Here is a 17,295-nt window from a genome sequence, read left to right as displayed (position 1 = left end):
TCAGAAGCGCCCACTATCCCAAAATTATTGACACTGATACCGACATGGATTCGGACTCCAGTGTCGATTACGATGATGCAAAGTTACAGCCTAAATTGACTAAATCCATCCGTTATATGATTATAGCTATTAAGGATGTGTTGCACATCACAGAGGAAACCCCAGTCCCTGACAGGAGGGTTCATATGTATGGGGAAAAGAAGCCGCAGGTAACTTTTCCCCCCTCACACGCGCTCAATGAGTTATGTGAAAAGGCTTGGGAATCTCCAGATAAAAAACTGCAGATTTCCAAAAGGATTCTTATGGCGTATCCTTTCCCGCCAACGGACAGGTTACGCTGGGAATCCTCCCCTAGGGTGGACAAAGCTTTGACACGCTTATCCAAGAAGGTAGCCCTGACGTCATAGGATACGGCTACCCTCAAAGATGCTGCGGATCGCAAACAGGAGGTTACCCTGAAGTCCATTTTATACACATTCAGGTACCTTACTGAGGCCGGCAATCGCGTCGGCTTGGGTGTGTAGTGCTGTAGCAGCATGGACGGATACCTTATCTGAGGAACTTGATACCTAAGACAAGGATACTATATTAATGACCCTGGGGCATATTAAAGACGCTGTCCTTTATATGAGAGATGCTCAGAGAAACATTAGCCTACTAGGTTCTAGAATAAATGCTAGGTCGATTTTCTGCCAGAAGGGTCCTGTGGACTCGGCAATGGACAGGTGATTCCGACTCAAAAAGGCACATGGAGGTTTTACCTTACAAGGGTGAGGAATTGTTTGGGAGGGTCTCTCGGACCTGGTCTCCACAGCTACGGCTGGAAAGTCAAATTTTTTGCCATATGTTTCCTCACAGCCTAAGAAAGCACCGTATTACCAAATGCAGTCCTTTCGATCACAGAAAATCAAGAAAGTCCGAGGTGCGTCCTTTCTTGCCAGGGGCAGGGGCAGAGGAAAGAAGCTGCACAACACAGCTAGTTCCCAGGACCAGAAGTCCTCCCCGGCTTCCACTAAATCCACCGCATGATGCTGGGGCTCCACAGGCGGAGCTAGGCCCGGTGGGGGCGCGTCTCCGAAATATCAGCCACAAGTGGGTTCACTCCCAGTTGGATCCCTGGGCAATAGATATTGTGTCTCAGGGATACAAGCTGGAATTCGAAGAGATGCCCCCTCACCGATACCTCAAATCGGCCCTGCCAGCTTCCCCCTTAGAGAGGGAAATAGTGTTAACTGCAATTCACAAATTGTATCTTCAACAGGTGGTGGTCAAGGTTCCCCTCCTTCAACAAGGAAAGGGTTATTATTCGACCATGTTTGTGGTACCGAAACCGGCCGGTTCGGTCAGACCCATATTGAATTTAAAATCCCTGAACATGTACCTAAAAAGGTTCCGGTTCAAGATGGAATCGCTGAGAGCGGTCATTGCAAGCCTGGAAGGGGGATATTTTATGGTGTCTCTGGATATAAAGGATGCATACCTTCATGTCCCCATTTATCCACCTCATAAGGTGTACCTCAGATTTGTGGTACAGGATTGTCATTACCAATTTCAGACGTTGCCGTTTGGTCTCTCCACGGCTCCGAGAATATTTACCAAGGTAATGGCGGAAATGATGGTACTCCTGCGGAAGCAAGGGGTCACAATTATCCCATACTTGGAGACCAGAAAAGGGTTTATCTCCCGATAGAGAAGGTTCAGGAAATCATGACACTGGTCAGGGACCTATTTAAAACAAAACAGGTGTCAGTGCATCACTGCACTTGAGTCCTGGGAAAGATGGTGGCATCATACGAGGCCATTCCCTTCGGCAGGTTCAATGCGAGGACCTATCAATGGGACTTACTGTACAAATGGTCCGGATCACATCTTCAGATGCATCGGTTAATCACCCTATCCCCCAGGGCCAGGGTCTCTCTCCTGTGGTGGCTGCAGAGTGCTCACCTTCTCGAGGGCCGCAGATTCGGCATTCAGGACTGGGTCCTGGTGACCACGGATGCAAGCCTCCGAGGGTGGGGAGCAGTCACACAGGGAAGAAATTTCCAAGGTCTGTGGTCAAGTCAAGAGACTTGCCTTCACATCAACATCCTGGAACTAAGGGCCATTTACAACGCCCTACGTCAAGCAGAGACCCTGCTTCGCGGTCAACCAGTTCTGATTCAGTCAGACAACATCACCGCTGTGGCTCATGTAAACTGACAAGGCGGCACAAGGAGCAGGGTGGCGATGGCGGAAGCCACCAGAATTCTTTTCTGGGCGGAGAATCATGTAAGCGCACTGTCGGCAGTGTTCATCCCGGGGGTAGACAACTGGGAAGCAGACTTCCTCAGCAGGCACGACCTCCACCCAGGGGAATGGGGACTTCATCAAGAAGTCTTCGTACAGGTTGCAAGTCGGTGGGAACTGCCACAGGTGGACATGATGGCATCCCGCCTCAACAAGAAACTACAGAGGTATTGCTCCAGGTCAAGAGACCCTCGGGCGATAGCTGTAGATGCCCTGGTGACACCGTGGGTGTTCCAATCGGTCTATGTATTTCCTCCTCTTCCTCTCATACCCAAGGTGTTGAGAATCATAAGGAAAAGAGGAGTGAGAACAATACTTATTGTTCCGGATTGGCCAAGAAGGACTTGGTATCCAGATCTGCAAGAAATGCTCACAGAGGACCCGTGGCCTCTTCCTCTAAGACAGGACTTGTTGCAACAAGGGCCCTGTCTGTTCCAAGACTTACCGCGGCTGCGTTTGACGGCATGGCGGTTGAACGCCGGATCCTAGCGGAAAAAAGCATTCCGGATGAGGTCATTCCTACGCTGATAAAGGCTAGGAGGGACGTGACAGCTCAACATTATCACCGTATATGGCGAAAATATGTTGCTTGGTGTGAGGCCAGGAATGCCCCTACGGAGGAATTCCAACTGGGCCGTTTCCTTCACTTCCTACAGTCAGGAGTGACTTTGGGCCTAAAATTGGGTTCCATTAAGGTCCAGATTTCGGCCCTATCCATTTTCTTTCAAAAAGAGCTGGCTTCTCTACCTGAAGTTCAGACGTTTGTGAAGGGAGTGCTGCATATTCAGCCCCCTTTTGTGCCCCCGGTGACACCTTGGGATCTTAACGTGGTGTTGAGTTTCCTAAAATCCCACTGGTTTGAACCACTCAAAACGGTGGAATAGAAATATCTCACGTGGAAGGTGGTCATGCTACTAGCATTGGCTTCGACTAGGCGTGTGTCAGAATTAGTGGCTTTGTCACATAAAAGCCCCTATCTGGTTTTCCATGCGGATAGAGCAGAGTTGTGGACCCGTCCACAATTCCTGCCAAAAGTGGTTTCATCTTTTCATATAAACCAACCTATTGTGGTGCCTGTGGCTACTACTGACTTGGAGGATTCCGAGTTGCTTGATGTGGTCAGGGCTTTGAAAGGTTTATGTAGCCAGAACGGCTAGAGTCAGGAAAACAGACTCTTTGTTTATCCTGTATGCTTCCAACAAGCTTGGTGCGCCTGCTTCAAAGCAAACTATTGCTCGCTGGATCTGTAACACGATTCAGCAGGCTCATTCTGCGGCTGGATTGCCGCTGCCAAAATCAGTTAAGGCCCATTCCACTAGGAAGGTGGGCTCTTCTTGGGCGGCTGCCCGAGGGGTCTCGGCATTACAGCTGTGCCGAGCGGCTACTTGGTCAGGTTCAAACACTTTTTTGCAAAGTTCTACAAGTTTGATACCCTGGCTGAGGAGGACCTTGTGTTTGCTCATTCGGTGCTGCAGAGTCATCCGCACTCTCCCGCCCGTTTGGGAGCTTTGGTATAATCCCCATGGTCCTTACGGAGTCCCCAGCATCCACTAGGACGTTAGAGAAAATAAGATTTTACTTACCGGTAAATCTATTTCTCGTAGTCCGTAGTGGATGCTGGGCGCCCGTCCCAAGTGCGGACTTCCTCTGCAATACTTGTATATAGTTATTGCTGCAATAAGGGCTATGTTATTGTTGCATCAGGGTTGAACTGATGCTCTGTTGTTGTTCATACTGTTGACTGGGTAAGTTTATCACAAGTTATACGGTGTGATTGGTGTGGCTGGTATGAATCTTGCCCTGGATTTCCAAAATCCTTTCCTTGTACTGTCAGCTCGTTCCGGGCACAGTTTCTCTAACTGAGGTCTGGAGGAGGGACATAGAGGGAGGAGCCAGAGCACACCAGAATCTAAATTCTTTCTTAAAGTGCCCATGTCTCCTGCGGAGCCCGTCTATTCCCCATGGTCCTTACGGAGTCCCCAGCATCCACTACGGACTACGAGAAATAGATTTACCGGTAAGTAAAATCTTATTATTTATTTTTTATTTATTTATTTGCAATCAAAGTGCCCAGGAATACAGAGTAATCCACAATGACAACAGTACTTGACACACACTTGAAGAAATAGTTAAGAGTGGTAGACTGATGGCGGATAAGAGAGGAGGGGGATTATTAATATCATTTTGTGGCTTTATAAAAAAAAATAAAAAAATATATATCTTATTATTGATTCTTGCAGTATACCTCCAGAATTGGTTCCTCTTAATCACATGAACTTCATCTGTTCAGAAAACTATCTTAGTCTATATAGCAAGAACAGTTGTCAAAAATAACTGTATTTTTGATTGGAATTCCTCAAGGTGATAATGATCTGTAATATTCCCTGAGAGGAAATGGTTGCATTCCTTACACTTTCTCTCCTTGTGCAGGTTCCTGGATACGTCCAAACAAGCTATAGGAATGCTGTTCATTCACTTTGCAAATGTCTACTTATCAGATCTTACACAGGAGGACCCATGTTCACTGTAAGACTTCTGCAATATCTTAACTCCGTTTTGTATGTGTTTCTGTCCAGCCATCCATTAGGAAAAAAGATGCTGCTGTTTCCTTGCATATCTCTATTGGCAGATCGTGGGAGCTATAATATTGAGGTGCAGTATGTTCACATATAAGTTCAGGCTCTCCGTTTAAGATCCACCCGCTCTTCCAGTGTGTACATTAACAACCAGGTGCTGATAGTTTGCCTACGTATTTGTTTAGTATGTGGGATGTTGATGTGTAACACGGGGTAGTCATGCTACTGATTTGGCACACTTGGCGTTCTTGTTAGAATTGTCCATATCTCTTCAACGGAGCAGAATAGAATGTGGTGTAGGTCATAAAGTTGAGAGAGACCAAATGGACAACACCTTTTACAGCGCAGGTGGGTTTATGTTCGGTATTCATCTTACTAATATGCTTTAGAGGGAATCCAATTAGCCGTGGTAATTTATCGCAGGCTAAATGATACCCTGTGGGCTATTCAGTTATCCCATGCCAGTTTATTTTACGCCTCAGAAGAGAGGCGTATAAATTCCTGATAACCAATAAGTTAACGGGTGCTGCGACCCTGTTAACACAGAAATCCATGAACTTTTCCCAGATTCTGAGTGTTAACACATTTATTAACAGGCATTAAACAGGGTCTAACTTAACATGGGCAATTGAATTCCACTCTTAGACTGGTGTTTTGACCTAAAGAATGCCAGCGCATTTTTTCTTGTGGAAAGGTTAAAATTAGCATATGTTATTATGTAAGTAATAGAGATGTGCAGGTTCGGATTTACTCAGTTCTTAACGCCAGAATTAACACAAGTTCGGATATATCCGGATTTTTCTTATTGGCTATCCAAGACACGTGACATCCGAGAGCCAATAAGATGCTATTTTGAGATCCGAATAAATCTGAACCTGCACATCTGTAGTAAGTGTAAGATGTCTATAGGAACGTAAAGTTCTTGAAATGCTAATTGCTTTCATCACTGATCACTGATCGCTGACCTCTATGACAGTGATCATCTGCGAATCGCTGCCAAGCTGCAATCAGCATTTAATGGTGGATGGCCATGAACTACCCTATTAAATGTTTTATGTTGTGTTTAGGTCCTTTCTTATAATATAGAAGTACTGTAACTACACCTATGGTTTGCCGTATTGAGACCCTATTCTCGTAACTAAACATTACGCGTACCCTTAATATTTAAAAATCTGTGCACAATCTGTTGTTGTTTAGACTCACTATAAATTGTAGAACTACAGAATATAAACTGTGAGCTTTATTAACTGCTGGTAAATTGTACGTAATGAACATTATGGTCCCATGTGAATTTTCATTTAGTACAGTGTTCGATCTGGTGATCCTTTCAATAAAATTACGTAAAGAATTGTATTGTGTAAAGTGCTGGCGAGAAGATTAGGTACAGGTGGGAAGCCACAGTGGTAGAAGTAATGCTAGAATGGGACTATATTCATTGTCCCAGTGTATCCGTAGCAGATGAGTTTGTTTGTTGATGCACAAGTTGTATGGTTTTGTTTCCTTATACCAGTGGTTCTCAAACTGTGTGCCGTGGCACCCTGGGGTGCCTCGGGACACTTGCAGGGGGTGGTCTTCAGTATGCCGACTGTTGGGATCCCGGCGCACAGTATACTGGCACCAGAATCCTGACAGCCGGCATACCGACACTTTTTCTCCCTCGTGGGGGTCCACGACCCCCCCTGGAGGGAAAATAAAATAGCGCAGCGAGCCCGCAAGGGGCTAATTTGCGCTCGCCATGCTGTCGGTATGCCGGCGGTCGGGCTCCTGGCGCCGGTATGCTGGTCGCCGGGAGCCTGGCCACCGGCATACCATACTACACCCCTTGTAGGGGTGCCTTGGATTGGTGGTCCAGGACCAATTCAAATTATTTATGGTCAGTGTAATAGGCAAAACCAGTGCTGGTGGCTGCTGATCATAATATATGTTGACAAACAGAAGCAAGTCCTGTCCCTCACAACATAACTGAACCTAAGGATGACATATAAACACAATTTACTTACTTTAATATTTCTTTCTACATTTCTCAATAAGAAACTTTTAGCCTAGGGGTGCCGTGAAAAAAATTCTGATACTCTAGGGTGCCATGATTCCAAAAAGTTTGAGAACCACGGTCTTCTACAAAAATGATTCTTGCTTAGAACAATACAGCATTGTAATATCCGTATAGCCACTTGTTGGCTGGTGCGTGCATACGGTACAATTTTTGAATGTGTTGTTTGTTTTACAGATATCTACATGTTAACTGTTTGTATTCCATCTTTTTGCTTGACAGGTACCTAATTAACTTCCTCCTAGATGCTACACTTGGCATGTTACTTATCTATGCAGGGGTCCGAGTGGTCAGCTGTGTTGTGGAGTGGCAACAGTGGGATTCTTTGCGGTTTGGAGAATATGGTACATAAATACTTTCTTTTTATTTTTAAAACTATGGACTAGAAGTGTCTGTCCAAAAACATACTTTTTGCTGCAGAAGCAGTTGCTTGTTTTAGTAGAATATGTTGGGCCTCGTTTTCAGTTAGGCACAAAGCAACATTGCTACTGGACAAACCATGTTGTAATACAATAGGTGCTTGTATTTCTTTTTTCTTAGTATTTTCCCTGCATGCAAATACAATCTGATTTTGCATATAGCAACCAGATATTGGTCAATTTTATTCTACCATTGTATTTTTGGTTTTCAAATCACACTGAAGCTCATCTTGTGTGAACAGTACATTCATTTATAGTGGGCATGATTTTGGCAGTGATGCCAGCAGTCGGAGGCTGCTGCATCACTGCTGGGAGCCAGAGCAGCAATTGGATTTATTCAGATGTGCAGCTGAAGGACAGATGTAGATGTCACAGTTGCATGGAATCTGACTGTATCAGTGAAAGGCCAGCATACACTTTCCACCTCACCTCAACTCCTATGGCTTTTCCAGGGCTGGAAGCAGAAACCTTGGGGTCAGGTACAGTGATATCTCTGGGGCCATATATATATACTGCCTGCCTGCACAGTCACTGTGTGGGAGAGGCTCCTGTCACTCTGAGGTTACGCCCACACCGCCTACAGCTCGCTGCCCTATTCGGACAAGATGGCGCATATTCCTGCCAAGCACTATGTGACATATCCTTGGGGCCCCTCTGATCCCCTCTGATCCTTGGTGCCCGGTACAGGTGTCCCCTTTGAACCCCCCCTGTCACCGGCCCTGGGTTTTTCACACTGCCCCCACCCTGCCTCCAGCACTTAAGATCAGTTTAAACTTGCCTCTAGTCATGTTTCTTTGTATAATTTCTGACCTTCAATAAAACTATGATTTAAGGTGAGGTTTGTTTTCAGCAGTTTGTAAATCAGCCTTAAAGGCACTTGTAAATCTTAGGAGAGGATAGTATCCTTGATAGTATTTATGTAACCTTGGCCTACCCTGTAGTTAAACAGCTCACTATAAAACCTTTTTCCCATTGTGTTGTCCAGGTAAATGAAGCAGGTGGAACAGCAAATAACCACGTTTCTTAGTGTATTTAACAAAGTACACACATGATCCCAGCCACAGATAGTGTCCTACTATATGCAAGACATGGTAGCCTTGTCTCTCAATCTGTTAGCATCAGATGGGTCCTGCATACAGATGTCCATTGTGCTGTATAAGCTTGGTTTAGCTATACATTTAATTATTGACCGAAACATGAAAATACTTTCTCTAACGTCCTTGAGGATGCTGGGACTCCGTAAGGACCATGGGGAATAGACGGGCTCCGCAGGAGATAGGGCACTTTAAGAAAGCTTTGGACTCTGGGTGTGCACTGGCTCCTCCCTCTATGCCCCTCCTCCAGACCTCAGTTTTACACTGTGCCCAGGACAGGATGGGTGCACTGCAGAGAGCTCTCCTGAGTTCTCTGCCTAAAAGCATTTTTGTTTGGATTTTTTCTCTACTTTTTCACAGGGAGCACTGCTGGCAACAGGCTCCCTGCATCGAGGGACTGAGGAGAGAGGAGCAGACCTTCTTGTCTAAGATAGGCTCTGCTTCCTCGGCTACTGGACACCATTAGCTCCAGAGGGGGTGAACGCAGGTTCTTACTGGGCGTCCACCCCCGGAGCCGCGCCGCCGTTCTCCTCACAGAGCTAGAAGAACAGAAGATAGAAGTCGTCAGGCGGCAGAAGCCTTCAGCTTCACGGAGGTAACGCACAGCACTGCAGCTGTGCGTCATTGCTCCCATACACCTCACACACTCCGGTCACTGTAAGGGCGCAGGGGGGGGGGGCACTCTGGGCAGCAATATAAACACCTCTTATAGCAAAAGACAATATACATGTACAGGTGGGCACTGTACATGTATATAAAAGAGCCCCCGCCATATTTTTGTACGTTTGAGCGGGACAGAAGCCTGCCGCCGAGGGGGCGGGGCTTCTCCCTCAGCACTCACCAGCGCCATTTTCTCTCCACAGCACAGCTGAGAGGAAGCTCCCCAGACTCTCCCCTGCTTACACACGGAGGGGTGTTTAAAAGAGGGGGGGGGGGCACATAATTGGCGGATAACATATTATACAGCGCTGCTGGGGAAAAACATTTTGTGTTGGTCTCCAGGATCATTGCGCTGGGGTGTGTGCTGGCATACTCTCTCTCTGTCTCTTCAAAGGGCCTTGACAGGGATACTGTCTTCAGGAAAGGGGTTCCCTGTGTGTGTGAAGTGTCGGTACGCGTGTGTCGACATGTTTGCCGAGGAAGGCTCGCTTAATGTGGAGGGGGAGTGCTTGAATGTCATGTCGCCGTCGGCAACGCCGACACCGGAATGGGTGGATATGCTGAATGTCTTGAATGCAAATGTTAATCTATTGCATAAAAGGTTAGACAAGGCAGAAGCTAGGGATCAGTCAGGTAGCCAGTCCATGCCTGTCCCTGTGGCGCCAGGCCCTTCGGGGTCTCAGAAGCGCACCATATCCCAGATCGATGACACAGATACTGACTCTAGTGTCGACTATGAAGATGCAAAATTACAGCCGAAGGTGGCAAAAGGTATTCAGTACATGATTATTGCCATTAAAGAGGTTTTGCATATTACTGAAGAACCCGCGGTCCCTGACACGAGGGTACACATGTATAAAGGGAAAAAGCCTGAAGTCCCCTTTCCATCCTCATTTGAACTAAGTGAATTGTGCGAAAAAGGCTTGGGAATCTCCGGATAGGATACCACAAGTTCCCAAAAGGATTCTTATGGCGTATCCTTTTCCACAAACTGATAGGATACGCTGGGAATCTTTGCCTAAAGTAGACAAGGCGCTGACACGCTTGTCCAAAAAGGTGGCACTGCCTTCTCAGGATTCGGCTTCCCTCAAGGAACCTGCTGACCGCAGGCAGGAAATTACCTTGAAGCACATTTACACTCATTCAGGTACTATTGCTAGACCGGCTGTGGCGTCGGCCTGGGTTTGTAGTGCGGTTGTGGCATGGGCAGATTCCTTATCTACGGAGATTGACACCTTAGATAGGGATGCTATTCAAATGACCATAGAGCATATCGGAGATGCTGCCTTGTAAATGAGAGATGCTCAGAGAGACATTTTGTTTATTAAGCTCCAGAATAAATGCTATGTCTATTTCTGCTAGGCGGCTCTTGTGGACCCGACAGTGGACGGGAGATGCCGATTCAAAACGGCATATGGAGTCCTTGCCTTACAAAGGGGAGGAGTTGTTTGGAGACGGCCTCTCGGACCTTGTCGCTACGGCTGGTAAGTCGAATTTCTTACCTTATGTCCCCCCGCAGCATACAAAAAAGGCACCTCATTATCAAATGCAGTCCTTTCGTTCCAATAAAAACAAAAAGGTACTTTGTTGCCAGAGGGAAAGGTAGGGGAAAGAAGCTGCACACAGCTAGTTCCCAAGAGCAAAAGTCCTCCCCTGCCTCTGCAAAGTCCACCGCATGACGCTGGGGCTTCCCGGGGGGAGGCAGATCTAGTGGGGGCTCGTCTTCGGTTTTTCAGCCATGTCTGGGTTCACTCACAGGTGGATCCCTGGGCATTAGAGATTGTTTCTCAGGGATACAGGCTGGAATTCGAAGACTTGCCTCCTCGCCGGTTTTTCAAATCGGCTCTGCCGGCTTCCCCGTCAGAGAGGGAGCTAGTGTTGGCGGCAATCCAAAAATTGTATATTCAACAGGTGATTATCACAGTTCCTCTTCTCCAGCAAGGAGAGGGATATTACTCGACCCTGTTTGTGGTTCCGAAACCGGACGGTTCCGTCAGACCCATTTTAAACCTAAATTCTCTGAACCTGTACTTGAAGAGGTTCAAGTTTAAGATGGAATCACTCAGGGCGGTCATCGCCAGCCTGGAGGGGGGGGATTGGATGGTGTCCCTGGACATAAAGGATGCATACCTTCATGTTCCGATATTCCCCCCTCATCAGGCGTTCCTGAGATTTGCAGTGCAGGACTGTCGCTACCAATTTCAGACGTTGCCGTTTGGGCTTTCCACGGCTCCGAGGATTTTCAGTGTAGGAAAAAACTGTGTTCCCTAATGCACACCGAGTGAAAAATATTACTACATAATAGTCAGATAATACGGAGATCTTAGTTGCGTATATCTGCAGATATAGGGTTAAGCCCCCAGGCCGATCGACAAGGCTTCTCCGTCACTGGGGGTCCCTAATACTAGGTATGGGTCCGGGGTGCAGGACCCCACGATGTCGGCACAGGTCGGCCACCCCAGGTCAGCACACAGGTGAAAATTAATAGGGGTTAATAAGAAGCACAGAAGTGCTATGTAAGTGGTGTGATTAAAATAATATCTACAAAGTGATAGGGAAAATCATAAGTGTTAATAAAGTGTTAGGGTGTGCCGACCCGAAGCAGCCCAGCCATACCGACACAGGATTTTCACCAAGGTAATGGCGGAAATGATGGTGCTCCTGCGCAGGCAGGGGGTCACAATTATCCCATACTTGGACGATCTCCTCATAAAGGCGAGATCTCGGGAGAAGTTGCTGGACAGTGTGTCTCTGTCCATGAAGACGTTGCAGATACACGGCTGGATTCTCAATATACCGAAGTCCCAGCTAGTCCCTACAACGCGTCTGACCTTTTTGGGCCTTATTCTAGACACAGACCAGAAAAAGGTTTTTCTTCCGATCGAAAAGGTTCAGGAGCTCATAGCCATGGTCAGGAACCTCTTAAAACCAAAAAAGGTTTCAGTGCATCATTGCACGCGGGTCCTGGGGAAGATGGTGGCTTCATACGAGGCCATCCCTTTCGGCAGGTTCCATGCGAGGACCTTTCAATGGGACCTCTTGGACAAGTGGTTCGGGTCCAATTTACGAATGCATCAAAGGATCACCCTGTCTCCCAGGACCAGGGTATCTCTCCTGTGGTGGCTGAACAGTGCTCACCTGCTAGAGGGTCGCAGGTTCGGCATTTAGGACTGGGTCCTGGTGACCACGGACGCAAGCCTCCGAGGCTGGGGAGCAGTAACACTGGGAAGAAATTTCCAAGGTCTCTGGTCAAACCTAGAGACTTGTCTCCACATCAACGTCCTGGAGTTGAGGGCCATATACAACGCCCTGTGTCAAGCGGAGGAATTGCTTCGGAGAAAACCGGTTCTGATTCAGTCGGACAACGTCACGGCAGTGGCTCATATAAAACGGCAAGGCGGAACAAGGAGCAGAGTGGCCATGGCAGAAGCTACCAGGATTCTACGCTGGGCGGAAGGCCATGTAAGCAGAGTTCATCCCGGGGGTGGACAACTGGGAGGCGGACTTCCTCAGCAGGCACGACCTGCATCCGGGAGAGTGGGGACTTCATCAAGCAGTCTTCGCACAGATCACGGATCGATGGGGACTGCCTCAAATCGACATGATGGTATCCCGTCTCAACAAAAAGCTAAAGCCTAAAGCGGTATTGCGCCAGGTCAAGGGACCCTCAGGCGGTAGCGGTAGACGCTCTGGTGACACCTTGGGTGTTCAGATCGGTCTATGTGTTTCCTCCTCTTCCTCTCATACCCAAAGTGTTGAGAATAATAAGAATGAGCAGGGTCAGAACAATCCTCATTGTTCCAGATTGGCCACGGAGGACTTGGTATCCGGAGCGGCAAGAGTTGCTCACAGAAGATCCGTGGCCTCTTCCTCTAAGGCAGGACCTGCTGCGGCAGGGGCCCTGTCTGTTCCAAGACTTGCTGCGGTTGACGGCATGGCGGTTAAACGCCGGATCCTAGCGGAAAAAGGAATTCCGGAGGAAGTCATTCCTACCCTGATCAAGGCTAGGAAAGACGTGACGTTAAAACATTATCACCGTATATGGCGGAAATATGTTTCTTGGTGTGAGGCCAGAGCTGCTCCTACGGAGAAGTTCCATTTGGGCCGTCTGCTTCACTTCCTTCAAACAGGAGTGACTTTGGGCCTAAAATTAGGGTCCATAAAGGTCCAAATTTCGGCCTTATCCATTTTCTTTCAAAGAGAATTAGCCTCTCTTCCTGAAGTACAGACTTTTGTGAAGGGGGTGCTGCATATTCAGCCTCCCTTTGTGCCTCCGGTGGCGCCTTGGGATCTTAACGTGGTGTTACGTTTCCTCAAGTCACCTTGGTTTGAACCACTCGAAACTGTGGAGTTGAAATACTTCACGTGGAAAGTGGTCATGTTGTTGGCATTAGCTTCGGCTAGACGTGTTTCAGAATTGGCGGCTTTATCACATAAAAGCCCATACTTGGTTTTTCACGTGGATAGGGCAGAGTTGAGGACTCGTCCTCAATTTCTGCTAAAGGTGGTCTCATCTTTTCATATGAACCAACCTATTGTCGTGCCTGTGGCTACACGGGACTTGGAGGATTCCGAGTCCCTGGATGTGGTCAGGGCTTTGAAGATTTATGTGACCAGAACGGCTAGAATCAGGAAGACTGAAGCTCTGTTTGTTCTGTATGCGGCCAACAAGGTTGGCGCTCCTGCTTCAAAGCAGACTATTGCTCGCTGGATCTGTAACGCGATTCAGCAGGCGCATTCTACGGCAGGATTGCCGTTACCAAAATCGGTTAAGGCCCATTCCACTAGAAAAGTGGGCTCTTCTTGGGCGGCTGCCCGAGGGGTCTCGGTATGACAGTTGTGCCGAGCAGCTACTTGGTCGGGGTCTAACACCTTTGCAAAGTTCTATAAGTTTGATACCCTGGCTGAGGAGGACCTCCTGTTTGCTCAATCGGTGCTGCAGAGTCATCCGCACTCTGCCACCCGTTTGGGAGCTTTGGTATAATCCCCATGGTCCTTACGGAGTCCCAGCATCCTCAAGGACGTTAGAGAAAATAAGATTTTACTTACCGGTAAATCTATTTCTCGTAGTCCGTAGAGGATGCTGGGCGCCCGTCCCAAGTGCGGACTTCTTCTGCAAGACTTGTATATAGTTATTGCTTACATAAGGGTTATGTTATAGTTTATCGGTTGAACCGTGGCTATGTTGTTGTTCATACTGTTAACTGGGTAGTTTATCACAAGTTATACGGTGTGATTGGTGTGGCTGGTATGGATCTCGCCCTTAGATTTACAAAAATCTTCCTCGTACTGTCCATCTCCTCTGGGCACAGTTTCCCTAACTGAGGTCTGGAGGAGGGACATAGAGGGAGGAGCCAGTGCACACCCAGAGTCCAAAGCTTTCTTAAAGTTCCCTATGTCCTGCGGAGCCCGTCTATATCCCCATGGTCCTTACAGAGTCCCAGCATCCTCTACGGACTACGAGAAATAGATTTACCGGTAAGTAAAATCTTATTTTATCCTGGCAGGATAAATGTTATTTTAGTAACTTGCCTTCTCTACATGCATTGGGGATCTGCAATACATTTGCTGACTGTATAATACTATGTATTGTGTTTGTGTAGGGTACTATAGAGGGATATTTAGAAGGTGATGACTGCCTTCCTTTTTGACCCAGCACCTCTCTCCTCGATCTCTGGATGTGTTTAATCGGGGCACCATGGTTAGTACCAATTTCTGCAGCAGGGTACATTGGTTTCCACAGGGAAACATTGGGGTGTAGAATGGGTCTTGATCCAGAGAGGCACCAACAGGCTAAAGCTTTAGGCTGTCCCAGGATGCATTGTGGGGCCTCCTGTGTATAACCCCGCCTCCAGGCACTGTGAGCTTAGTTTTGAGTTGGTGCCTGTAAAAGCAGTCATTTAATATGAGGGCTGCACTGGGCAGCCCTGAAAAAGCTTTTTCTGACAGAAAATTTCTTAAAAACTGGGCTGTCAGCGCTGTATGTCAGGGTGACACTTCAGCGCTGCAGCTCCATCACCTCCCAAGCGGCGTCGCATACTCCCGCGGCCTGTTCCCGGGTACTTGCGCCGGAGTAACTCCGGCTCTAGGCACACTGTCGCAGACGCTCTCCTGGTTCGCGTGGCTGCTACGGGGAGGAGGTATGAGGGTCCCCAAGGCAGGACCCGCCACTAAATTGCGTTCCTGTCGCAGTCTAGGGAGATGGACTGCGACGCTGGCGTGGACACTAACCGAGCAGGGACCCCACTGTATCCAACAGGACATAGGAGTACAGGTCGGATATACTAATATCCATTTTAATAAGACTCCATAGTACCAGGTGGTGAAGTCCAGCATAGGGGACCCGGCACTTGACCTGTAGCCTCTCCCCCGGCCCAAGGTGCCATCTACTGCTGGTGTTCCCACCCTGGAGCTGCCTCACACTCTCCCTCACTCCCTGACTGAGACGTTGGGCGCCAATTTCTAAAATAGATGCGACTGGTCTCTGGGACTGCAGGACAAGGTCTCCTTTGTAAACCCGCCTGTACGTCGGCGCCGTGGTTTTACAAGCACTTAAGTATTCTACATGTCGATATTAAGATAGCGTTGGTTAAGAACAAGTGTACCTGTGCCAGAATATATTGTACGAGTATTCTGATATATACATCCGGTCTCAGATCGTGCATTGTTATATATAATATACATATACTAGTCCAGTGCAGTTTTATTGTACTACTAAAATAATTATCTACTGTACATTGTCACTGTGACTGTATGTGCCTGTATCTGCTGTGTGGATTTCACTTTCTTTTTCATCCACTAGGGGTCACTGGAGTACTCTTGGGATATGGACGGCTTCCATAGGAACAAGGCACTGAATAGTTACATTTAGAACTCTCCTCCTCTCCATATCACAGAGTACCTCAGTGTTTTTTCTGTGCTCATAGTAGCAACAAGGCTTGTGTGGAATATCCACACTACTTTTTGAATATTTTTATTTTTGATTTTTTTCTTTTGCCGTCGGTACACACTTTTCTGCAAGGAGTCCTCAGAGTACAGCCTCCATTCATTCCACCTACAGCGCCATGGGACTTGAATCTGGTTTTAGATTTCTTACAGTCTTCATATTTTGAACCCTTACAACAAGTGGATATAAAGTTTCTCACTTGGAAAACAATTTTTCTACTAGCCTTAGCTTCGGCAAGGCGTGTTTCAGATTTGGGGGCCTTGTCATGCAAGCCACCGTATTTAGTGTTTCATGATGACAGAGCGGAACTTCGGACGAATTCCACTTTCTTACCAAAGGTAGTGTCATCATTTCACATCAATCAACCAATAGTAGTTCCTGTGTTGACAGGAAATTCTGGAACCTTGGATGTGGTATGCGCATTACGCGTTTATGTATCCCGAACGTCTACAGTTCGGAAGACGGATACGTTGGTTGTTCTCGATGATGCTGCCAAGATGGGTTGGCCAGCTTCTAAGCAGACTTCATCCAGATGGATTAAACTGATCATTCGTCAGGCTTACCTTCATGCTAGGTTACAGCCGCCTACATCAGTAACAGCTCATTCCACACGTTCTGTGGGAACTTCGTGGGCAGCTGGTCGTGGGGCTTCTACGATTCAGCTTTGTCGTGCGGCAACATGGTCATCAGTGCACACGTTTGTGCGCTTTTATAAGTTTGATACGTTTGCGGCATCAGCATCTAGCTTTGGCCGCCTAGTGTTACAGGTGGCAAACAGCTCTCCCGCCCACGGGGGAAACTTTGGTACGTCCCAAGAGTACTCAAGTGACCCCTAGTGGATGAAAAAGAAAATAGAATTTCTCTGACGTCCTAAGTGGATGCTGGGGACTCCGTCAGGACCATGGGGAATAGCGGCTCCGCAGGAGACAGGGCACAAAATTAAAAGTTTGACCACTAGGTGGTGTGCACTGGCCCCTCCCCCTATGACCCTCCTCCAAGCCTCAGTTAGGTTTTTGTGCCCGGCCGAGAAGGGTGCAATCTAGGTGGCTCTCCTAAAGAGCTGCTTAGAATAAAAGTTTGTTAGGTTTTTTTATTTTCAGTGAGTCCTGCTGGCAACAGGCTCACTGCAACGCGGGACTAAGGGGAGAAGAAGCGAACTCACCTGCGTGCAGGATGGATTGGCTTCTTAGGCTACTGGACACTAGCTCCAGAGGGACGATCACAGGTACAGCCTGGATGGGTCACCGGAGCCGCGCCGCCGGCC

General features: G+C 47.6%; 1 protein-coding gene across 2 annotated transcripts in view; it reads left to right on the top strand.

The window, feature by feature from the left end:
- STIMATE (STIM activating enhancer) overlaps window positions 1-17,295 on the top strand; it is a 115,313-nt gene that overhangs the window by 32,443 nt on the left and 65,575 nt on the right. For both annotated transcript variants that reach the window (XR_010186916.1, XM_063940677.1), the window contains exons 3-4: window positions 4,717-4,812; window positions 7,135-7,256. Coding sequence is in view for 1 of the 2 variants with exons in the window: in XM_063940677.1 (XP_063796747.1) it covers window positions 4,717-4,812; window positions 7,135-7,256 (218 nt within the window). In the remaining variant the exon portion in view is untranslated. The remainder of the gene's footprint in view (window positions 1-4,716; window positions 4,813-7,134; window positions 7,257-17,295) is intronic.

Source organism: Pseudophryne corroboree, chromosome 9 (assembly GCF_028390025.1).
Source record: "Pseudophryne corroboree isolate aPseCor3 chromosome 9, aPseCor3.hap2, whole genome shotgun sequence".
NCBI classification, from domain to species: domain Eukaryota; kingdom Metazoa; phylum Chordata; class Amphibia; order Anura; family Myobatrachidae; genus Pseudophryne; species Pseudophryne corroboree.
This window is presented reverse-complemented; position numbering and strand designations above follow the sequence as displayed.